This window comes from Chiloscyllium plagiosum, chromosome 7 (assembly GCF_004010195.1).
Source record: "Chiloscyllium plagiosum isolate BGI_BamShark_2017 chromosome 7, ASM401019v2, whole genome shotgun sequence".
NCBI lineage: Eukaryota > Metazoa > Chordata > Chondrichthyes > Orectolobiformes > Hemiscylliidae > Chiloscyllium > Chiloscyllium plagiosum.
In genome coordinates this window covers 57,668,026-57,693,409 of record NC_057716.1, presented here as the reverse complement: position 1 = coordinate 57,693,409, position 25,384 = coordinate 57,668,026, and the positions used below count along the sequence as shown (strand labels likewise).

The window sequence follows — 25,384 nt, the reverse complement described above, 5'->3', positions numbered from 1 at the left end:
ACCTTACAACCTATGAGCCAAAAAAAGCAAGCAAAATGCATCTCTTCCCCTCTGCCTCAAATTCCCACACCGCTGCCAAAGTGTCCAAATTATTACCTCACACTGGCTACCTTTCACTCTGCATGTGATCTCTCCTTCCTGACCACGTGAAGCTGTTGAATTGGTGAGGCTGATGCATGCCCAATACCAACCTCCATGGATGAAGGATGCACATGATTGCTGTCCATGGAGTGTACCTTGAGATGTTAAGGACTGCTGAACAAGATGGCGGTTAAAGAGGCAAGCAGCACACTGCAGTAGCCAGCTACCTACTCAGACTTTCATGCCAGGAGTTGTTACTGCTTAATTTCTCTCCACCACCTGGGAAAATAGTAAAATGGAAAACAAAAGTAATAAGAATTGGTAATAATAAGATGCTAAAGCATGCAAATTGGCCTGTTGCCACTCTTGGAGATTCTTGACACCATTGGGTCAGAAATCACATTGTTTCTCCAGGTTCAGAATCTCATGTTAACTCACAATATTTAATCAACTACCTCGCATTGCCCTCCTTTGCTCTGCATGTTAGAATGTAACAACTTATTTAAACAGGATCAAAATCGATATGCTTTTTTATTGGAATTATTTAAAGTTTGAAGAAAATATATATGAAACCAGAAAATGAGCACTGTCCATCTTCTCTGGTCAGCCTTTTTAAATTTTAATTTATTATTTTGTTTTGGAAACTGGAACTGGGGTCGGATTGTAACAGTTTAGGCTAGGCAACACTTCAACCAGCAACTTCCGAAAACCTACCTGATTGATGCAAAATGCTAACTGCCCACAAACCAAATCACATGATCTGAATTTCCGTCTGTTCAACTTCTGTAAACGCCTTGAGTTAAGCTCGATCTAGCTTTTCTCGACTCCATGGACGTTACTTTACAGTGATGAGACTGGTTGATTCGCAGTCATGACTTTTCAAAGTGTCCTTCAAATGAACGTCAACGCGAATTACAAGGCAGCGAATTCTTCATCAGCGAGCTACGGCCCTTATTCTGAGATCTCCAACCGGAGCTTCTCTGCTGAAAATGATAACAAGCATCTTCAGATTCTCGCCAACTCGCTGGGTACATTGCCCCGGGGGCGAAGACAGGTAAAGCAAACGCCCCAGAAACAATTCTTGCCCAGCTTTAACAAGCAGATAAAATATAGAGATGCTATAATGATTCTCCATAAACCAGTAGTGTGACAATATTATGCTCCTAATATTTTCCCGTTCAGATTGTAATTTTTGTTTCACAATGCATAATATTTTTCTTGCGTGTTCGACACAGGAATGTAAACTAAAACAAAATGAGCAAAAATTACAAAGCAATTGAAGTGCAAAATAGATTATTAAATTGGGCAATGTTTGGGTACAGGGTATGTTTACTTTTCAATTATTTTATTGAGCGCTTAGCAAAACCTGGAGAAACTTTAATTGATGTATATAAGTAGTACAGGACACAAAAATGGAGAGGGTTTTAGTCAGACTAATATTGCTCACAGGTAGGTTAATGGATGTGGTTCGGTCTCCTGACAAAAGTTCTTGATGACAACATGAATTTTGATTCTTTCTTTTGCAGCTTTCATTGACTAGATCAAACTCCTTGGCGGACACTTCAGATTTTCGAAAGTAAGATTTACTTTTTGTTTAGTGATACTTTTTAATATCAAGAAATAATGTGTTTCCTGGGATCTAAACCTGTCGTGGTGTTGAAGAAAAAGTTCATATGATCCTGATTAAAAGTGCAGATGTAAAGCTGTGGCAGTTAGCTGCATGTACCATTGTTTTTCAAGTGACAGCGTGGCTGTAAGTTTCAAGGGATTGGATTTGTTCTTATTTGTTCTATTGGATTCTATTAAAAAAAACTATTTCTTTGTTTTCCAAACAGAAAAATGGTTGTTTTAAATAAGCAAGATAATGAAACGTTTGGATTTGAGATTCAGGTGAGAAACTCATATTACATTAAGTAATTTCAAGATAGAACTTAAATGCTGATTTTACAGTTAGTTTCTGAAATAATTAACAGGTCATTTTGGTTTTTCACTTGTAGACTGTTGGAATGGATCAGCAAAATGCTAATACGTTACAGATGTGCACGTACGTCTGCAAGGTGTATGACAACAGTCCTTCTCAATTTGCAGGGCTGAAGGCTGGTAACTATCCACTTCCCCTTTTGGTCCTTAGTTCTGATGTTCTCACGGATGTGAACCAATTACATATAATTCATTACACAGCTTCCATTATCTGTATGACTATCACTCATTCTTTTTTTGTATAATAGGCGATATGCTAGTTAACATCAATGGAGTCGATACTGAAGGGTTTAGTCACCAAGAAATTGTTGATCTAATTAAGGCATCTGGTAATTTATTAAGGTTAGTATGAATTTAAGATTCCCAGAGGAATCTTCTGTTTCTGTAGCTACTAGCAGTTTCAATTTTGCCAACAGTGCAATAAAGCAAACACTGTGACAATGCTTTTTTCTGGAGCCCAGGAAGTCACCAGGAAATTAGTTAAAAATCACACAACACCAGGTTATAGTCCAGCAGGTTTAACTGGAAGCACTAGCTTTTGGAGCGCTGCTCCTTCATCAGCTCCTTCATCACAACCCACCTAATGAAGGAGCGACGCTCTGAAAGCTAGTGTGCTTCCAATTAAACTGTTGGACTATAACCTGGTGTTGTGTGATTTTTAACTTTGTACACCCCAGTCCAACACCGGCAACTCCATAACCTGACCAGGAAATCAAAGCTTGTAGAGGGTGTGGCGTTTCTGAAAGTGGTGTAATTGTGATTACAGAAAGTCTTTTATTTGGTTACTGTCATGGACAGCACCACAAAAAGTGTTTTGAGTACAAGGAAAACTTATTGCCACCTCTTATGTTAAAGAGACGATTCACACATTAGCAATAGTCATTTCAGTCTTATAGATTTAAATTGGAAAGATCTTCAGTGGTGTATTTGCTGAAATGGGATTTTCGCTCTTCATGTTGACTTCTTCAAACTTGTAGTGATAAAAGCTTATAGAGTTTGAAAATGGGACCACTTCAGTCGCATTGCCATCCTTAAATACATTTTGGGTTCAAAACAAATAAAAGCAACTATATGACCTCAATTGGTATTGCTTTTGTCCAATTCACTCTGTCCCTCCAAAAGCTTTGTAATACTGATACCTTGCGAAAAAATAACTGCATTAAAACACATGATGGGTATAAACTTGTGATACTTGTTAGATACCCAATCAACATGCCAGAGAAAGCTGTGATTGTCCATTCAAATTTAACTGATATTTTTTCTAGCAGTATGATATTTTAATTACTTTGCAACAACCTTTCTGGCACTGAAATTTCATCAATCCCATTCCAACTAAACTTCTCTGTTCCTTTGACTCTGACCTATTGTGCACTTCCTCACCCTTTGCCCAACCACTACCAACCTTCAGTTGGCCAAGCCAATTTTTTCCAACTGAGTTAGGAAGCAGGAGCCAGGTCTGTTATTGTGTTAGAAAACTGCCTCCTGGGGAAAATTGAACTAAGCTCAAATTTTGGTGGAGTGAGTTCTTGAGTAATTTGCAGAAGGGTTTCATGTCACATTGAAGCCGATGGTCTAAGGAACAGAGGCAGCTGAAATGGAGTTAGGGGACTCATTCAGATATCCACAGTTGCCATCACTGAGGCTAAAATTGTCTTTGATCCTCATATTTAGGGATGTCAATTTTTTTAAGGGTGCAGCATCCATTTCCATCTGCATCTTTCTGCAGCTTAGCTGGAGCCCAAACAACCATTTCCATTATTCCAAAGCAATGTTAGTGGGGATGCCAACTCCCTAAACTGGCAAAGTTCTTAATTTTGACTCCTTTCCTGACTTGTGATGGGTAGCTGTAACTTTAACTTCAAAATGTAAGTTCTTAAACCTCTGCCAAGCACTTCCTTTTTGAAATGTTATTAGTTTCGGTAACATGCCCTGAAATGAACCCTGTTTATCTTCAGTTGAACTGGAGGTTTGTAGAAATGGATTTTTAACTAGCCTTACAAGATGAACTGGCCTCTTTAGGAGCACTGGTGAGTTGGAACCAGTGCTTCCTCTGTCCACGCGCATATCACTGACATCAGGAACAGATGTTTCTGGAAGGAAGCAAAGGCAGATGACAACATTGGAAAAACTTCCTCAGCTCTTCATATCGCTCTCCTCCTTGAAGACAATTGTCAAATCTCACCTCGTTGACCAAAGTTTGTTCAACTCTTCGCTTTTTCTTCAAAATAAATTTGGATATCCTTTGCTCATATGTCATTACAAAAATAACTTGATGAAGAAAAAAATTACTCTTCCATCATTTTGTATCTGTAATGCAGTATCATTTGTGGGATATCCTCCTGCTTTTCTCTGTCTAAAATGATGTTTTTTGAATTAGGCTGATGCTTGCTAGTTATTCGGCAAAGGCTGTTAACCTCATATTCTGATGTGAGACAGGGAATTCTAGGATTTTTATGTAGTAACAATGAATGTCATTTATCATAATCCTAATATAAGAATGATTCACTTGCAAGGGAACTTTAGGGTGATATGATATTTGTCCTTTTGTTTGGCTTGAAGACTGAGGTGAATTTGAAATAAACCTGTTGAATTGCTGCAGTGCATCCTGTAGAAAGTACATGCATCAGCCACCACATGACAGTTATGTGGGAACAGATATCTTTTTAGTGCAAGTCTGTGTCAAGCAACGTTTTCTTTGTCTATACCTGAACTTTACCTCTACTTTACAGCCTGTTGACTGTTCATAAGGACTCCATTAGAAGAGATCAACTTGAAACAAGATTGCATTTTTTAAAGGTATTCTTCCTGTTTTTTTTTATTTCAGTTCAGTTGTGGAATAATAAGAACAAACAATTAATTCAACAGCAGGCTTGCAAGCTGGAAATGGAAACTGAATTACTTATCTTGTAAAACACATAATGAGAAATTGCATTGAATATAAGTAAAATAATTATTCATGTATGCAGCTGATCAAGGAATCGCTTTGTCTAGACTCCAGTTTGTAATTCTCACTTATAGAAATATCATATCAATTCAATTACTATGTGATTCAAATATATTATCTCAACTGTAGTTATTTTAGACTCCTAATTTCCTAACTTTTGAATTGCTTTTAAGTTTGTGCTCTGAACAATTTAATGTGAAGGTATCCATTCCTTATTTCCCCTAGAATTTGAATCAAAATGTACCTTTATGTACTTAATGAAGAATTTGGGATTTCAAAGTTTCAGTTCCTCTTTTTATTATTTTATTTGTACAGATTTAGAAGATTACTTTATTACCATTAATTCAACAAAATCATATGACACTGAATAAATAGTCAATAAAGATAATCATACTTTTTTATTGCTAATTTGTTGAAATATCCAGAACTATCTACTGAAAAGGTGATGCTGCATTTTTATAATGCATGTATTGCAGAAAGGGTGCATTTGCACATAGCATCTGCATTTTTATACTTTATCAACACTCTGCCTTCCTGTGTGTGCTAGAAAACACTTCAAGAGAAATGGGTGGAGTACAGATCAATTTTGCTACAGGAACAACGCCTAGTTCATGGTAAGTTCTGACTGGGAAACTATCATCAGTCAACATTTTGCTCCTAGCACAATATTTAAAATATAATTTTAAACATTTTCATGTTATGGCAAATTTAAATTGAAGAAGCTACTTTAAAATTCTTTGCATTTCTATTTTAATGAATTTGTATTTTACCAAGATTAAGGGATTTCATCACTCTCAACTTTGGATGATCCCACCTTAATAAATGCCAAAAGCTGCCAGAACACATTTATCATACAGAGGTGTAGAGTAAAATGTCCTCTATCCTCTAAAAAAAATGTACCCTCTTTGCAACTAGGAAAATTATTCATCTTGAACCAATGAAATGTTTTTTTTGTTTTGCAAACAAACCATGGTTTCGATAAGAATGCTTGCCAACTTGTGAATAATTCAATATGGGCTGTAGGTACAGGATCTGAAACGAGACTTTATAACTTGTATCTCATTGCGACTCTAAAATCAGCAGATAGGAAGGTGCTGTCAATCTGGGATTCAAACTAAGACTATTTTTAAAAGAAAATCCATTTTACTGTCTTAAGTTTGTGTTTTAAACTCATGGTATTGGGTGGAAAATGATGTAATCTGTCTCACCTTTTCTGAGGAGGGTTTCCCATCAGGTATTCTATTGATTCGCATTGAGGGTGATGTGCATGGACAAAGGCCTCGTGTGGGCTTTACTGTAACAGCAGATTGTTAAATGTAGTTTCTAGCAGGAAGCATAAATTACATGATTTATTCAGTGTATCTGTATTTGGCTGAATGTGGTTGGGTTTGACATCATCCATTTTAAGCATTGAAGTTTGTGCTGAGAGTGGGATCACTACCTCTTGAAGTAAAATCCTCCCCTTGGCTGGCTCACCATGCAGTCATTTAATGACCTTCAGGCCTTGAATTGGCATCATGAAAGACTTCTGGTTCCTTCTGAGAAAGGCCCAGCTCCTGTGAGCTGCCAGTGAATTAGACGGCCAACAGCTCTCTTGTCTCAGCAGCACGACCTGAAACCTCAGCTAAAGCTGTAGGCAGCCTTAAAGAGCAGATGCTGATGAGGACTGGAGTACAATGTAATTCTAGATCTTGCTGGGGCCAGGCTCACAGATCTCAGCAAAGGTGATGGGGAGCTATAAGTTTCCAGGGTTGGGTGGTGGCAGAAATCTTAAGGAATTGAAAAAAATGGCTGACTTTGTGGGGAAGGTATTTCTAATGGAAACAGGGTGCCTCTGCTGTGGGAAGGGGTACTCCCCTTTCTTGGACACCTGACTACCAGGTTTTACTTATCAGGTTAAATACAGACTCCATCTCCCCTTGTAGAGGTGACATTAATGCAGTAGTGGCTGGGTACAACACCATTGTAATAGTGCCAGCTTTTCCATCCACAACTCTCAACAGGTCAGTCCACCCCTAAGTTTTGTAAAAATCCCTGGCCTTTGTGTTAGCTCTGACATTCAAATCTAAATAAAAGTCCAATATCAGAAACCTCATGAATTGTTCAATTTGCTGTTTTGAACAATTTTTTTTTGGTGGCGGCTATGCTGAATTTGTTTTGCTATACGTATGGTTCCTCTTCAGAATTGCAAACTTTAATAGTACTTTAAACTTTAACCTGTCTGCTGTCCAACGCAAGCTTGTGTGTTGAATCTTGTTCTAATTCAAATCTTGCTAATAAGTAACAGTATTTAGCACTCACTGATCAGCTGCTTGAATGGTAGAATAAAGTATATTATTTATTGAAAAATCAAATCATACTTTGAAATATGTTGTGAATTACAACAATAGTGGACTTACAAGGAGCAATGAGACTACTTTATATCCACATATACAGCAATGTTGTTTCAATTTTTAGGACTCTTGAGGAATGGTAACACAACAGAATCTACAGATTCCTTTCTGTACAACAATAATGCGTTATTTGGATCAACCAGACGGAACAAAGAGAGATTTTCCAGTGACAGCAGCTGCAAGAGTCAACTCAGCCTAATGACTGTTGAAAGTGAGGATTGTGACTTCCAACTCAGTGTGTTTGATGACTCAGGAAGTCACTGTAGGCGGAGCAGTATGGATGAAGAATGTATCTTCCACAGGGAACCTGATACATTGACACCAAAAACTCACCTGAGTAGGAGCAGGAGCATTAGTGTGTCCAGTAATGGGAGTGGACACACATCACCGTCATGGGACTTAAACAGCGGCTTTGGGACAGTTTCTCGAAGGTGCAGGAAATCAAGTGTTAGGAAACGCCTCATGAAGTTCATTCCAGGCCTAAATAGATCAGTTGAAGAGGATGAGAGTCATTTTTAGAATTTTATAGCAATTTTTTAATACAATAATGATACTGCTAGATTCATAATAGCATTAAGAAGCAACAAAAAAAACTGTGGCATTACACTGTTTCAAAAACTCTTGATTGCAGGCTGGATCTGTGTGAAAATATAGTAAAACCTTTTTAGAGAAATTGTATAGCTTTAATCAAAAGTTAATTTTACTGTACATTTTTATATAATCAATTTTATTCCTATAATCAGGTTCAAGTATTGGAGGTATCTTTCATTGAGCAATATGTTCACGTTATTTCATATTAACAGTTGCTTTTATAAGGCTGTGATTTTAAAAGCCATGATCCAAAAATTAGTTGATTGTTCTAATGTGATCTTATGAAGTGCACTCCTGCAACCTGATTGCTTAGAGTTTTGAAAACTACAGTCACGTGTCAATCTTCCTAAAGTACATATATAAAGGGCCCACTTATGGTACAATGGCAGTGTCCCTACAAAAACAGAAGTTGCTGGAAAAACTCAGCAGGTCTGGCAGCATCTATGCAGAGAAATCAGAGTTAACTTTTCAGGTCTGGTGACCCTTAGAACTGTGACCCTACTAATATCCTTACCCCTGGACTGGGAGAGCTAAGTTCAAGACCCACCTGCTCCAAAAGTGTTTAATAAATCTCTGAACAGATTGATGACAAAAATATATTAAATAAATCAACTCTAGAATTGAAAATTTACAATTAGCCAACAATTCACAAACTTTCCTCATCAGACAGCAACTAAATATGGATTTACTTCAATCCCTTTAACCTATTTCCAAAAGGAAGCAATCTAGTTTTGGCTTTAAAAGAGCAAATTCAATTAAATGTTATGGTGCTGTAAACACTAACCCTCTAGAGCTTGCAGAGTTAGTTGAATGCATCAAATTTGCCTGGAACTAGTAGGTGCTTGAACCACAACTGGGCAATATTTACTGCAAGCACATGCTCCCTCTCGGTGAAAATCCAAGTGCCAGTTTATTAATGGGGGGATAGGGGTATTCCAAAGCCACCTTCTCAAGCCTCCATGTTTCCCTGACCTCTTCAGCAATGGCAGTCTATCTATATTCATAAATTATTTATGATTCTTTTGGGTATCCAGGCTTCCCTCCAGTTCCTTCCATTCACACGTTTGTGCATGCCGTCCCAATTGACTTGCATTCTTAAACTGGCTGATTCAAGAAAGTGAAACAACAGAAAAGGGAATTGCCACCCATAGCCACTCCTCTGATGCCTCAAGCTCTAGCAATGAGATCGTTTTCGCCCCTTACCAGGCCAAACAGAATCTGAAAATAGACAGGAAAATGCTACAAGCAGGTCATTTCTTTTCCAGTGCTTTTTCAACAGCAATTGCTGCACATGTATGGAAGAACACTTGAGGAAATATGAGGCCAATTTGTGCATTTATTTTCTCAGTTTTATCTTCATTAACCACAAGTAACTCTTATAGTTGAATGGATACAGTCTTCTTTGGAGATCATTTATTGTTAATTTAATTTTTTCAATGTTTCACTTGTTTCCTTCCCTCTGCAAGTCATTCTAAGATAGTTTTAAGATGGCAAAATGTTTGATGTCAGTAGAAGGTTTAGAAATAGGAATTTGAAAATGAGGATGCATGAAGCCATTCATTTCAAGTTGCATTCAGGTATGTTGACTTAATGAACTTTTAAAATGGGATAGTATGCATATTTTTGATTATTTTCAAATAAGATTATATACAACATTCAAAAATAAGTAATCTCCGGTTTTAAAATGAAATAAAATGAGTTAACAAAATAATTGGAAAGGAGCATGCACCCTCTGGCTCTGTGCATATCCAAACATACCCTCAGTTGAGTTCAGGATATTTTCCCAGTTTTATTATTGTGAAGTGTGAACAAAAATAAATTCTCTGCATAATTGTTAATGACTATGTTTCTTCTTCTAAAAAAGTGTTCCAAATGGCTGGCTAGCAGGATTTACTAGGCTCTTATAGTTACTAGAACAAAGATTCTTTACGTTGTTAACATCTTAGATTATGTGGGGAGATTGGCAATTGGAAAATGTACATATTACAATGCATACTGATCTAAGAGCCATTGTAATGAATTTTCCACTTAACAGTGAAGTCCTTATTCAAAGGTAACATTAATATCAGCATTGTAATATTAAATAGCAATTGTTGGTTTCCTATTTGAGAAAGGAATGGCTTTTTTGGAAAAAAAACAGAAATCTGATGTTACAAAAGGCCAGTGGACTCATTTTGAAACATCAATGTAGATGGAAAAAAAAAGTATCTGAAGCAACAATAGGTTCAAATGTGTTATTGAGGCCATTTAGCTTGTTACCAATGATTTCTTGCATTTGTATATGCTCATGTTATATTGTGCAATGGCTGTAGGGGATTAGTTTTATTTGTAGCACAGGACAAGTGATAACGAAAGAGCCTTGTGTCAACACGACAAGCACAACTTGAATCACTTATTCTCCAGAATGAAACTTCAGAGAATTAGCACCTTTTGCACATAGTGTAGATTTATGTGTTTTCAAAGTAAACTTAAGTGTTGGGATGGAGAGAACAACCAAATTAGTTGAAAGAATGGAAAATGTTTTGCAATTTACTGACAGTTTGATGATTACCTTTTAAAACTATATGTCAACCAACAGTCGCTTTAGGTTTATTTAATTGGTTCCGTTACCTTAGAAAAACTTAATATTGATTTTTATATGATTTACATGCATTTAGATTGTGATTGTTGAATGCATTGTAACATCTGGTTGTACATTAATGCAACTCTGGGAAATTATGTAATGTATAGATTCCAAAAGAAATTCGTTTTTCTGCCTGGATGTCCTTCAGAAGAATAGTATCCAGACTCAGAGGTGAAATCTGGATATTGTCTGAAATGCAGACTAGATAAGTTGTTGGTTTGTAGCAATCCTCAATGACAATAATCACGCATATTGTTTCTGCAAAATAGTTGCTGTCTGAGGGATATTATTCACCATTTAAAATTACTGCTCCATGTGATGGGAAGAGCAGTTTATAGTTTAAATGGGGATAAAGAACCTCTATCGTTCTTCATACGTTCACTATTAAATGTAATTGTAAGATTATTTGGTTTAATTATGCATTCAGATACTGTGAGAAGTATAGACAATCAAAAAGAACACATAGTCTGGAAGTTAATCTTTATGTAATAATTTCTGTACAAAATTAACCGTGACAATCAGTGTGTATATTGGATAGATTAGATTAGATTACTTTACAGTGTGAAAACAGGCCCTTCGGCCCAACAAGTCCACACCGACCCGCCGAAGCGCAAACCACCCATAACCTTTACCTAACACTATGGACAATTTAACATGGCCAATTCACCTGACCTGCACATCTTTGGACTGTGGGAGGAAACTGGAGCACCCGGAGGAAACCCACGCAGACACGGGGAGAACGTGCAAACTCCACACAGTCAGTCGCCTGAGGCGGGAATTGAACCCGGGTCTCTGGCGCTGCGAGGCAGCAGTGCTAACCACTGTGCCACCGTGCCGCCCCGATATGATAATTGTTATGATTGTGTGAACAAATGGAAGGTTATTTGTTTGAATATCCATCTGGAACTTTGACTATAATAAGCCTGGTACTGTTGATAAAAGTATATTTTTCTTAACATTTAATTGAAAAGCCAAAGTGTAATCTGTTACAATTGCACTTCAAGTTAGTTACCGAACTGATCTAAGAATGGGAATCACCAGATGTGAACTGATGAAAAACATGCATGATCCGGACTGATCTTATTATTGGTCAAGTCTGATCCCAGACTGAGATCTGGCTTGATATATCATATTTTGTTTTGGTTTTGTTTTAGCAAGGTGGTGTCTCACTTATACAGAAGCATGCAATGTTGCAAATTTTGTTTTAACAATAAAACAGAGGTTTATTAAGCAAAAGAAATCAAGATAAAATAGAATAAATGAGAGTTTTAACTACATGATGAAGCACAATCTCTTTAATCCCAAAATACTCCTTTACAACATTTTAAAAAATCCCTTGTACAGTATGCAACAGCAACTCTTGTATTGTACTCACACCAGAATTCATTTCACTAACACCTCAATAGGTTTAAGGTCACTGTAACCTTACCCTAGAATGGAACCACTTACAGCTTTTTCATAGATCAATCAAACCTCTGATCTTAAATGTACTCAGCTTCAAATCCTCTTCAGGGTTTAACCCATCATTGACCTGGGACTATCACTAACTCCTCTCTTCTCAGGAACATAGCTCTATACATGCATCTCCATGGAAGAACTTCATAAAACTGACTAAAGCAAAGTAAACTGATACTAAAATCTTTCCCCCTAAGCTATGGATGTTTGCATTAGACTTCAAAAAAAAGTCTTCATCCATTAATTTCTAACAGAAACTTGGAGCTGTGTACCTAGTCTGCAAAATTCTCAAGTAAATAAGAACTTACTAGGCTGCTGAAGTATCCCTCACAAACTGTGTTAAATTAAGTCACCCCGACTACAGAAATTTCAGATACAGAAAAACCATACATTACTAAGTAATAATTCAAAACACAAACTTGGTCACATTTTGGTTTGGATATTAGTTTTGGGAAGCGGAGGATAGGGTTGGAAGGTATCTGCTTTGAGGCTGGGAACTCCATGTATGTTAGTAAGCATAGGTTTGCTAAGTGGCTTGTAGCTTTAATTTTTTTTCCATAGGTTCCTTGTTCAAAGCTAGCGAGGTAATACATTGGTTGCATGTCAGACGGGAAACTAATATTTGGGCAAACGATGTATTTTATACAGTGACAACGTGCTTTTTTTTGGCATAGGCCAAAGGGCACAGTAAAATAACCTAGAGTTAACATCATGGGCACTGCATGAATCACCTATCTCTACTGAAGTTTATAGTTTGCACTTATTGCTTAGATCTCCTGACCAGACTTATGATGATTAAAACTCAAGTGATGGGATAGAGAGAACTACCAAATTAAATTCAATGTACCAAACCACATTGGCTAAGAACAGGTAGGTGTAATGCAGGAATGGGGTTGGTTATGAATGGTGGTCATTGGGAGATGGATCCAAATGTGGGCATTGATTATAAGGCTAATGTTTATTATCCATTTCTAATTGCCCCAGAGAAGCACCTTCTAGACGTATGCAGTCTGTGTGATGAAGGAAATAAATTCCATAGTTTTGATCTAGCAACATTGAAGGAATGTGAAAGCTGCTTGAAGTCAGGGTGGTGTGTGGCTTGGAGGGAAATATTTGGAGTAATGTTCCCTACAACTGCTGGATATTTGGGTTGTTATTTGGGTTGATGGATGATGGGAGTACAGAAGGTGCTTCAACAGAGCTTTGACAGATGAGGAATGTACTTGCTGCACCAATGCTGAAGGCATTGAATATTTAAGGCATTTGTGCTAATAAAGAAATCTAATTTCTCCTAGATGGTGGCAGACTTCATGAGTATGAGCTGCACCTATCCTGACAAAGGGAGGGTGTTTCATCATCCTGACTTATATCTTGTAAGTTATGGAATGATTCTGTGGAGTCAGAATGTGAGCCAGTGACTGCAGAATACCAAACATTTGACCTGCTTATGTCGTCAAAATTATTTCTGGGTTCTTCCAATTAAGATTCATAACAATGGTGAGCCCAATATCTTGATGATGGCATATTCAACAATAGCGATGCTCTTGGATGCTGATGAGGGGTGGTTGAATTCTTTCTTGTTGGCGATGGTTATTGTTTGTGTGAAGTGTTTGTTATTTGCTACATATTCGCCCAAGTTTAACTCCTGACTAAGCTTTACACAGAAGGACAGAGTGTATCATTATTTTAGCAGGTTGCGAATGGAACTAAAGACTGTGAAGTCCTCAGTGAACATTTCAGCTCTTCCATTGTGATGAAACAAGGCCATTGATAAGGCAGCTGGAGATGATTGAATCTATCTGACCTGCAGCAATATCATGGGACAGAGACTGACCACAACTGAACAGCTGATGACTCTACCCAACACTCTGGACTGATATTGGAGGCTGCCCTTGACTAACTGCACTGGACCCCTGACTGAAGGCTGTCTCCTTTGATTTCTCTGAGGAATGCTGACAACTATGATAAGCAGCTTGACTTTGTGCCCATGCAGAATAGTGAAGCAAGATGGAAATACTGTCAGCAGGGTAGCTCCAGAGGGGAAGGCAAAGTGCATTCTTCAATTAGGACATTAGCATGGAGCATCTGACAGCCCCTCATAACCAGCCTGGCACCTCACTGGTGCACAAGAAGCACAGACTGGCATAGCAGGGCACATTGGCAGCTAGCATTGAAATGATGCACAGGGACGGGAACTGAACTCATGAACTGGACCAGACTACATCTCAGGGCTGCTGCCTCGCATTCTTAGAGCCAACTGGCATGCTCTCACCATCCTTGCTTTGCTGAGCCAATTAGCACAGTCACATCACCAGGCAGTTTGCCTGTTCCTCAGCAGTCCTCCATCAAGGAGACAGACATCTTGCTATATGCTACGCCAAACTCTCACCTGTTCCATGTACCAACATAATGCAGTAGGTGTGCTGTTCACAACAAGCAAGCATGTATCAAAGTCTTAGGGAAGTTAGGGGAGTGGTCCTCACTGGAATCAATGGAAGCACGGGGTCTTGACACAATGAGTAAAGGGCAGCTTCTCATACCAATCACAGGGATGGGCCATGGTCAAGAATCTAGTCATGTGGTCTCTGTCAGAGGGTATTTGCCATTGCAGTCCAGGGAGTGGGTCATAGGCAGTGCTTTGATATCATAGCGGCCAGTCTGGGGTTGTGGGAAAAGTCTGTCATGGTTGGTGACATGTACAGATACCAGTCAGAGTTTTGGGCTCATTTTGTCCAGGGCTGTTCAGTCAAGGAGAGGAGGTGGACCACAGTTAATCTGTTCAGTCCATTCATAGAAAGTAAGAGGAAAGAATGGGATGGAGTGAGAATGAAAAGGCAGCCATTGCTGTGGGCATGAGCTTTGGCAGGTTGTTCTTTGGCAATGGAACTTCAGGTTCTCGGGAAAGGCAGAATTCAATTATGAATTGGGGACAGTAGGATCTACAAGGGAGGAAAGCATAGCGAAGCAGAGAGTAAACCAGGAAGTGGTTGTCTATGGTCAGGAGCATGCTGCATTCAAAGGGGTTTTGAGTGTGACCATGTGGGGTTGGTCTCCTCCTATGCTTAGGGCTGGGTTGAAAGGCAGGCAAGTGTGAGCATATGTAAATGGGTTGGGTGGAGACATGGGGAGGTGTGAAGCCTCTGGGGTTTACAGGATGGGCAACTAGGATGGATATGTGGATGGTTGGGGACTCACTGGCATGATCAGGCTGAGGTTGAAAGCGTTTGGCCAAAGACTACTCATTGTTTCCATCCAGTGCACGGTGGGGAAGAAAATGGCTGCAGACCACACTCATGTTGGGCAGCGTAAGTGTCTCAACATGCGAGTGAAGAGGCTACAGCAACTGTCCATCATAAAGCTTTTGAAGGGAAGCCAGTGTAACATGCAGTCTGCCTACTTACCCCCTGGCCATTTATAGCGCTGAGCCTCAATGTTTTGCACTCCCTGGCACAGCTATTACTGGACACCTCATTGACAGTTACACCATTATGTACAGAGAGAGATAACATTAGGGATGTTAAAAGAGGAGAGAAAAAGATGTCTGCATGACCCAGCGCCACCTATATACATTGATAAAGTGCTGAGTGGATGATCCATCTCAGTCTCTTCCCCAACATTACAGCTACCAGTCTTCAGTTAATTCGATACACTCAATGTGCTATCAAGAGGAGGAATTGGATACTGCAAAGGTTATGAGCCTGACAAAATTCTGATAATATTACTGAAGATCTGAGCTCCAGAAGGTGTCATCAACAGTGCTATCAAGCGGCACTTGCTCAGCAATAACCTGCTCAGTACTGCCCAATTTGTGTTCTGCCAGGGCCACTCAGCTCCTGACCTCATTACAGCCTTGGTTCAAACATGGACAAAACAGCTGAATTCCAGAGGTGAGGTGAGAGTGATAGCCCTTCACATCAAGGCTGCATTTGACCGAGAAAGGCGTCAAGGACCCCTAGCCAACTGGGTTTAATGTGTATCGGGGGGAAACTCTCTGTTGGTTGGAATCTTAACTGGCACATAGGAAGATGGTTATGATGGTTGGAAGTCAGCCATCTCAGCTCCAGATCATCTCCGCAGGAGTTCCTCAGGGTTGTGTTCTAGGCCCAACCATCTTCAGCTGCTTCATCAATGAATTTCCTTCCATCATAAGGTCAGAGGTGAGGATGTTACCTATGACTGCATAATATTCAGCACTATTCGTGACTTCTCAGATACTGAAGCAATCCATGTTCAAATGCAACAAGATTTAAACAATATCCAGGCTTGGGCTGACAAGTGGCAAATAATCTCTGTACCACACAAATTCGAGACAATGACCATCTCCAATAAGAGACAATTACTATCATTGAATACCCACTATCACATCCTTGGGGTTATCATTGACTAGAAACTCAACTGGACCTGGCACATAAACTCAATGGCTACAGAAACAGGTCTGAGGCTGGGAATATGGCGTGAGTAATTCACCTCCAAACTCCCCAAAGACTGTCCACCATCTACAGGCAGTGTGATGGAATGCTCCCCATTTGTCTGGAAGTGTGCAACTTAAAAAACACTCAAGAAGCTGACACCTTCCAGACAATCTAACCCACTTGATTAGCACCACACTGACAAACATCCACACCTCCCACCACCAACGCTCAGTAACTGCAGTGTGTATTATGCACAAGAGGCACTGTAGAAATTCATCAAGATCTTAGACAGCGCCTTCCAAGTCCAGAAACTTGCAGTGTCCAATCCTCCAACTCGGCACTGCCCTCTTGACCTGTCCATCATCTTTCCCGTCTATCCACTCCACCCTCCTCTGACCTATCACCTTCTCCCCACCTTCATCTAACTATTGCATTCTCAGCTACCTTCCCCCAAGCCCCATCCCCCCCTCCCATTTATCTCTCAGTCCTCCGGCCCACAAGCCTCATTCCTGATGAAGGCCTTATGCTCGAAACGTCAATTCTCCTGCTACTTGGATGCTGCCTGACCTGCTGTGCTTTTCCAGCACCACACTCTCAACCCCAAATAGATTAGATGCAGGGAGGATATTTCCCCTATTGCAAAATCTAGAACAAGAGGTCACAGTCTCAGGATATGGAGTAGGCCATTTAAAACTGAGATGAGACAATGTGTTTTCAGTCAGAAAGTAGTCAGCTTATTGTTTACCACAGAAGACTATGAAGGTAGCGTGACTTGAGTATATTTAAAAAAAAGACTGATAAACTTTTAGGTATTAAAAGTATCAAAGGGTATGGAGGGAAAACTGAAATATGGAGTTGAGTTAGATCGGCTATGATCGTATTGAATGGCAGAGCAGGCTGAGAGGGCGGAAGGGCCTACTTCTGCACCCAGTTTCGGTGTTTCTGGTAATCCAGCCGAATGCTTTTGTTTGATGAATTTCTGACAAAAAGATTTTGCTGCAAGTAATTTTCATGAAATGTTAGCATAGCCTTCTTTTCACAGATGTTGTCTGCCTTTCAAAGTGTTTCCAGTATTTTTAAGTTTAAAATTGTTTAAGCTTTTTAGCATTTGCAGTAATATTTTTAAACTTCATTAATGGGGTCACGTTTGAAGTCAGAATCGTCATACCTATCACTCTATCAGGCTGTGGTTTGTGAACTTGATTAAAAACAGGATGTGGTGAACATGTACTTGCTTTTTCAAATGAAGTTTTTTCCAATATATAGAATCAGCTTAGACTCTGTCTTACTGACATGAGACTAAAATCAGTCCAAGCAGGAGCAAAATGCAAAATTGATGGCATTACTAATTCATGGAAGCAAACATGGAATTAAACTTGCCTTAACAAAACAACACTTGCACATGTTGGTTTTCAGCAAATCTGAGATAGTTTTAAAATACAGACCCAAAATTAACACGTATACATAAACGTTTAATTGGGCTCCAACAATATAATTATTTTTCATCAACAAACTGATTTCAATAATGCAACTCAATTTCCACACACAAATTCCACAGCTTCCACTACCAAAGTACATTCCACATTCCAGATGTGCAGGGTCAGGTGAATTGGCCATGCTAAATTGCCCGTAGTGTTAGGTAAGGGGTAAATGTAGGGGTATGGGTGGGTTTCGCTTCGGCGGGTCGGTGTGGACTTGTTGGGCCGAAGGGCCTGTTTCTACACTGTAATGTAATCTAATCTAATCTAATGTAATCTAATCTAATGTCTGTTTAATGCCATCTGAAGATTTGTTTCATTCTAAAGCATGATATAAATGGCTAAACCTGATCCAATGTTTGAGTAAAGAATGCCTCTACCCGTTTCTTTACATATGGTGTGATCACCCTACCTCAGAAGAACTTCATTCAATTGCTCCATGATGTTGTTGAGCCTGTCACCCAGGAGGCAACATACTATCCTGAAGTCATGTTTGCAGCCACAGAAATATCTGTTCTCCCTAGTAAATGAATCCCGCTTCCCTCTATTCTTCCCCTCCTCTTCCTCCTCTCCTCTACAACTGAGCCACCAGTGGTGCCACAAACGTGATTTTGACTGTACTCTAAGAAATCAACACCCTCACCAATGACCAGTCAAAAACTGTTTTGTGGGACCTCCAGAGACTCTTAAACTATTTGCCTCATTTTCTTTGACTCTCTGATGGTAACTCATTCTATTGCAGATTGCATACTCCCAGCCTGCAGTATGACAAGCTCTCTGGACAGGCTACCAACATAGGTATCATCCTCACAGATGTGTCACAGTGACTCCAGCTTAAGAATAGGATCTTGAACTTCAAGTGTTTGCAGCTGGTGATAGGTGCTGTACATGTGGTCAGCCAAGTCACAGGTGACATACACAACTTTTCATATATTTAAATTCTATGCAAATAGTTTGCCCTGCCATCTTTGGCAACACTCAGAGGCTTAACTGAAAATAATGCCAACTAAAGGTAATGGTTAGGAATGAGGAAATGCCAAAACTATGGAGTTATCATAGCTCAGTTCACAAACCCCTCCCTTACAATTCTTTTCAATGTCTAGGTAGAGCATCGGCAATTATATTGCTTTCACCACAACATGCGCAAAACTTAGAATAAATTATTGTCGCAGTGAAATCCATTCAGGTTCTTTGTTCTAAACATTTTAAGAACAATGATGGGTTGTGATTGGAATAGTCTAGGTGAAGGTAAAGTTATCATAGCGTCACAGAGTCATACAACATGGAAACAGACCCTTTGGTCCAACTTGTCCACGCTGACCAGGTTTACCAAACTAAATTAGTCCCACTTGCCTCCTTTTAGCCCATGTCCCTCTAAACCTTTCTGTACATGTACCTGTCCAAATGCCTTTAAAATGTTGTAACTGTATCTTCACCTACCACTTCCTCGGACAGCTCCATACATGAACAACCCTCCATGTGAAAACTCTGTCCCTCAGGTCCCTTTTAAATCTTTCTCCTCTCACCTAAATAGTATTCCCTCTAGTCTTGAACTGCCCCACCCTTAGGGAAAATACCTTTGCTATTCATCTTATCTATGCCCCTCATGGCTTTATAAACCTCTATAATGTCACCCCTGAAACTCCTATGTTTCAGTGAAAAAAGTCTCAGACTATCCAGTGTCTCTTTAAAACTCAAACACTCCAGTCCCACTGGTAAATCTTTTCTGAACCCTGTCCTATTTAATAATATTCTTCCTGTAGCAAGGTAACCTGAAATGTACACAGTACTTCAAAAGGTGCCTTACCAACATCCTGAACAACCTCAACATGATGTACACTTCCTATATTTAATGATTTGAGAAGCGACACCAAGTGTGCTAAACACCTTTTTTAACTACCCTGTCTACCTGTGAAGCAACTTTCAAAGAACTACATACCTGAACCCCTGGGTGTCTCTGTTCAAAAACACATCCCAGAGCCCATCCATTGACTGTATAAGTCCTGCATTTGTTCATTTACCAAAATGAACCTTGCATTTATCCAAATTAAACTCCATCTGCCACTCCTTAGCCCATTCACACAGTTCATCCATTTGTAATCTTAGATAACCTTCTTCTCGAGCTATTGTACCAACAAGTGGACTTCACCAGTTTCCCCATTTCTCCTCCCACCACCTTACCCTAGTTCTAACCTTCCAGCTTAGCACTGTCCTCATGACCTGTCCTCCCGGCCAATCTCCCTTCCCACCTATCCACTCCACCCTCCCCTCTGACCTATCACCTCCATCCCCACCCTCATTCACCTATTGTACTCTTTGCCCTTGAGGAGGTAGTGGTGAGCTGCCTTCTTGAATCACTGCAGTTAACTTGCTGTGGGTTGACCCACAATACCAGTAGGAAGGGAATTCCAAGATTTTGACCCGACTGTGAAGGAACGGCAGTATATTTCCAAGTCAGGCTATGAGTGACTTGGAGGGAAACTTGCAGGTGGCAGTGTTCCAAGTACCTGCAGCCCTTGTCCTTCCAGATCGAAGTAGTCATGGGTTTGGAAGGTGCTGGCTAAAGATCTTTGGTTAATTTCTGCAGTACATCTTGTACATAGTACACACTGCTGCTACTGAGTGTCAGTGGTGGAGGGATTGAATGTTTGTAGATGTGGTGCCAATCAAGCAGATTGCTTTGTCCTTGATGGTGTCAAGCTTCTTGAGTGTTGTTGGAGCTGCACCCATCCAGGCAAGTGGGGAGTATTCCATCACATTCCTGGCTTGTGCTTTGTAGATGGTGGACAGACTTTGGGTTGTGAGGAGTTGGGTTACTCACCGCAGTATCCCTAGTCTCTGACCTGCTCTTGTAACCACTGTGTTTGTGTGGTGAGTCCAGCTGCATTTAAGGTCAATGGTAACCCCAAGGATGTTGGCAATGGGGGTTTCAGTGATGGTAATACCTTTGAATGTTAAGGGGCAGTGGTTAGAGTCTTTCTTATTGGTGATGGTTATTGTCTGGCATTTGTGTGGCACGAATGTTACTTGCTACTTGTCAGCCCAAGACTGGATGTTGTCCAGATTTTGTTGCATTTGAGCACAGACTGCTTCAATATCTGAGGAGTCGTGAATGGTGCTGAATCACTGTGCAATCATTGGCGAATATCCCCACTTTTGACCTTATGACAGAGGGAAGGTTGTTGATGAAACAGCTGAAGATTGTTAGGCCTAGGACACTACCCTGGAGGACTCCTGCAGAGATGTCCTGGAGCTGGGATGATTGACCCTCCACAACTACAACCATCTTCCTTTGTGCCAGATATGACTTTAACCAGCAAATACCTATTGATTCCAGTTTTACCTGGGCTACTTGATGCCGTATTCGGTCAAATGCAGCTTTGATGTCAAGGGCTGTCACTCTCACCTCACTCTGGAATTCAGCTCTTTTGTCCATGTTTGAACCAAGGCTGTAATGAGATCAGGAGCTGAGTGGCCCTGTTATGAAGATGTTGGTGTACTGTACCTTTAAGAGTGTTAAAAGCTAGCAGAACTACCTGACAGCATCAATTGTTCTGAACATAACATAATGTAACCTTTTGGTCCAGTAGCTAGGGTAGCTGGTTGCCTGGAAATGACAAAAATTCAAATTAGGCCAATCAGTTTAAATTAAACCCAAAAAAAACCAAACTACAATCAAGTTTGAATTTAGTATATTGACAATCTTAACAGCCAATGACACAATCTGATGCTTTGGGTGTATAAGACCGGAAATATTGGACAGTTGAGAGGAGAACTGCCGTGCCACCAGAATCTGCATTCTGCCCGGAGAGTAGCTCTCTTAAAGGTACCTTTATCGATCAATAACCTGTGAAATAGCAACCCCAAAGAAGAAGAAAAGAAGACCGAGGAAGACATAAAGAGAAGATTCGACATCTGGCTGGTTTTGAAAATTTGAATTTTTGGTAAATCTTAATTGGGGGTTTTCTCATGCTAGCATTATAGAAGGGAAAGTAAAAGATAGGCTAGAGGAAGGAATTGTAAATAGTTGTTAGTGAATTATTCTCTGTTATGCTTTAAAAAATAAAGTTGTTACTTCAAATAGTTTTTGGCCTCTCAAATTTTCATAGATGACTGCACAGGATAAATCTTTTCTGTGTTGTTAATTTAAATTAAGCAGGAGGGTTTACTCCGTGTTGTAACAAGCTGTCACAGAGTCAAAGAGATGTACAGCATGGAAACAGACCCTTCGGTCCAAACTCGTCCGTGCCGACTGAATATCCCAACCTAACCTTGTCCCATTTGCCAGCACTTGGCCCATATCTCTCTAAACCCTTCGTATTCATAGACCCATCCATATGCCTTTTAAATGTTGCAATTGTACCAGCCTCCACCACTTCCTCTGGCAGCTCATTCCATATACGCATCACCCTCTGCATGAAAAAGTTCCCCTTAGGTCCCTTTTATATCTTTCCCCTCTCACCCTAAACCTATGCCCCCTAGTTCTGGACTACCCCACCCCAGGGAATAGGCTTTGTCGATTTATCCTATCCATGCCCCTAATGACTTTATAAACCTCTATGAGGTCACCCCCTCAGCCTTCGATGCTCCATGGAAAACAGCCCCAGCCTATTCAGCCTCTCCCTGTAGCTCAAATTCTCTAACCCTGGCAACATCCTTGTAAATCATTTCTGAACCCTTTCACGTTTCACAACATCCTTCCTCCTGTAGAGCCGCAACATGACCTCCCAACTCTTGTACTCAATATTCTGACCAATAAAGGAAAGCTTACCAAATGCCTTCTTCACTATCCTATCTACCTGCGACTCTACTTTCTAGGACCTATTAACCTGCACTCCATGGTCTCTTTGTTCAGCAACACTCCTTACCATTAAGTGTATAAGTCCTGCTAAGATTTACTTTCCCAAAATGTAGCACCTCGCATTTCTCTAAATTATATTCCATCTGCCACTCCTCAGCCCACTTGCCCATCTGATCAAGATCCCATTGTAATCTGAGGTAACCTTCTTCGCTGTCCACTACACCTCCAATTTTGGCATCCCCTGCAAACTTACTAACTATACTCCTTTGTTCATATCCAAATCATTTACATAAATGACAAAAAGTAGTGGACCCAGCACCGATCCTTGTGTCACTCCACTGGCCACAAGCCTCCAGTCTGAAAAACAACACTCCACCAACACCCTCTGTCTTCTACCTTTGAGCCAGTTCTGTATCCAAATGGCTGGTTCTCACTGTCTGCCATGAGATCTAACCTTGCTAACTAGACTCCCATGGGAAACCTTGTCAAATGCCTTTCTGAAGTCCATATAGATCACGTTCACTGTTCTGTCCTCATCAATCCTGTTTGTCACTTTTTCAAAAACTCAATCAGGCTCGTGAGATATGACTTCTCATGCACAAAGCCATGTTAACTATCCCTAATCAGTCCTTGCCTTTCCAAATACATGTAAATCCTGTCCCTCAGGATTCCTCCAACAATTTATCCACCAGTAACGTCAGGCTCACTGGTCTATAGTTCCCTGGCTTTTCCTTACCACCTTTCTTAAATAATGGTACCACATTAACCAACCTCCAGTCTTCTGGCACCTCACCTGTGACTATCGATGATACAAATATCTCAGCCAGGGGCTCAGCAATTACTTCCCTAGCTTCCCATACAGTTCTCGGTACATCTGATCCAGTCCGGGGAATTTACCCATCTTTATGCATTTCAAAACATCCAGCACTTCCTCCTTTGTAATATGGACATTTTTCGCCATCTATTTCCCCACATTCTATATCTTCCACATTCTATCTCCTTCTCCACAGTAAACACTGATGTAAAATACTCATTTAGTATCTCCCCCATCTCCTGCAGCCACACAAAGGCAGCCTTGCTGATCTTTGAGGGGCCCTATTCACTCCCGAGTTACCCTTTTGTCCTTATTGTATTTGTAAAAGCCCTTTGAATTCTCCTTAATCCTATTTGCCAAAGCTTTCACCCTAACAGGAATATATTGTCTCTGCACTCTCATTATCTCATTTCTGAAGGCTTCCCATTTTCCAGCTGTCCCTTTACCTGTGAAGATCTGCCCCCAATCAACTTTTGCAAGTTCTTGCCTAATACCTTCAAAATTAGCCTTCCTCCAATAACAGGAATATATTGTCTCTGCACTCTCATTATCTCATTTCTGAAGGCTTCCCATTTTCCAGCTGTCCCTTTACCTATGAAGATCTGCCCCCAATCAGCTTTTGCAAGTTCTTGCCTAATACCTTCAAAATTAGCCTTCCTCCAATTTAGATATTCCACTGTTCGATCTGGTCTATCCTTTTTCATCTCTATTTTGAAACTAATAGAATTATGGTCACTGGCCCCAAAGTACTCCCCCACTGAAACTTCAGTCACCTGCCCTGCCTTATTTCCTGACAGTAGGTCAGGTTTTGCACCTCCTTTAGTAAATGTTGCACATATTGAATCAGAAAATCTTCCTGTACACTCTTAACAAATTCCTCTCCATCTAAACCTTTAATACTATGGCAATCCCAGTCTATGTTTGGGAAGTTAAAATCCTCTGTCATAACAACCCGATTAATCTTACAGATAACTGAAATCTCCTTACAGATTTGTTTCTTAATTTCCCACTGGCTATTGGGGGTCTATAATGCAATCCCAACAAGGTGATCAGCTCATTCTTATTTCTCAGTTCCACCCAAATTACTTCCCTGGATGTATTTCTGGGAATATCCTCCCTCATAGAGATGTACACCATGGAAACAGACCCTTTGATCCAACTGATCGATGGTGACCAGATATCCTAAATAAATCTAGTCACATTTTCCAGCACATGACCCATATCCCTCTAAACCCTTCCTATTCATACACCATACAGGTGCGTTTTAAATGTTATAATTGTACCAGCCTCCACCATTTCCTCTGGCAGCTCATTCCATACATGCACCATTCTCTGCATGAAGAAGTTGCCCCTTAGGTCCCTCTCACACCAAACCTATGCCCTCTAGCTTTTGACTCCCACATCCAAGGGAAAAGATCTTGTCCATTTACCCTAACCATGTCTCTCATGACTCCATAAGCCTCTGTAAGATGACCTCTCAGCCTCCAGTACTCCAGGGAAAACAACCCCAGCCTGTTCAGCCTCTCTCTAAAAGAGAGGTTTTAAAAGTACTTACCGGTACCGGGCAGAGGTGTTTTTTTTCTCTTTCACTCTCTCTTCACAGAAAGAGCGGGAGCACCAGGGGGAAGTGACGACGACCAGAGGGGCAGCCGGGAAGGAAAGCGGTGAGTATTTATACTCACCCTTCGAAGCCGTCGGTCATTTCCAGTGCGAGCAGCAGCGAAGGTAAGACCGTTTGGTTTTAAAAGTACTCACCGGTAGCGGGCAGCAGTGTGTTTTTTTCTCTTTCACTCTCTCATCACAGAAAGCGCG

General features: G+C 40.3%; 1 protein-coding gene across 1 annotated transcript; it reads left to right on the top strand.

Annotated features, from left to right (window-relative positions):
- Positions 1–844: 844 nt before the first annotated feature.
- LOC122551612 (cytohesin-interacting protein-like) lies at positions 845–9,822 on the top strand. The gene is made up of 8 exons (XM_043693796.1): positions 845–1,135; positions 1,608–1,657; positions 1,917–1,971; positions 2,079–2,181; positions 2,310–2,403; positions 4,791–4,857; positions 5,553–5,619; positions 7,463–9,822. The coding sequence occupies exons 1-8, from the start codon at positions 953–955 to the stop codon at positions 7,915–7,917; spliced, it is 1,074 nt and encodes a 357-aa protein (XP_043549731.1). The 5' UTR covers positions 845–952; the 3' UTR covers positions 7,918–9,822.
- Positions 9,823–25,384: the final 15,562 nt, after the last annotated feature.

Bases quoted from the DNA above. Each gene is read 5' to 3' on its own strand.
- LOC122551612 (XM_043693796.1), top strand. From the start codon at position 953: ATGACTTTTCAAAGTGTCCTTCAAATGAACGTCAACGCGAATTACAAG. The intron at 1,136-1,607 runs GTAAAGCAAACG...TTTCTTTTGCAG, and splicing joins TGCCCCGGGGGCGAAGACAG to CTTTCATTGACTAGATCAAA. The intron at 2,404-4,790 runs GTTAGTATGAAT...TCTACTTTACAG, and splicing joins GCATCTGGTAATTTATTAAG to CCTGTTGACTGTTCATAAGG.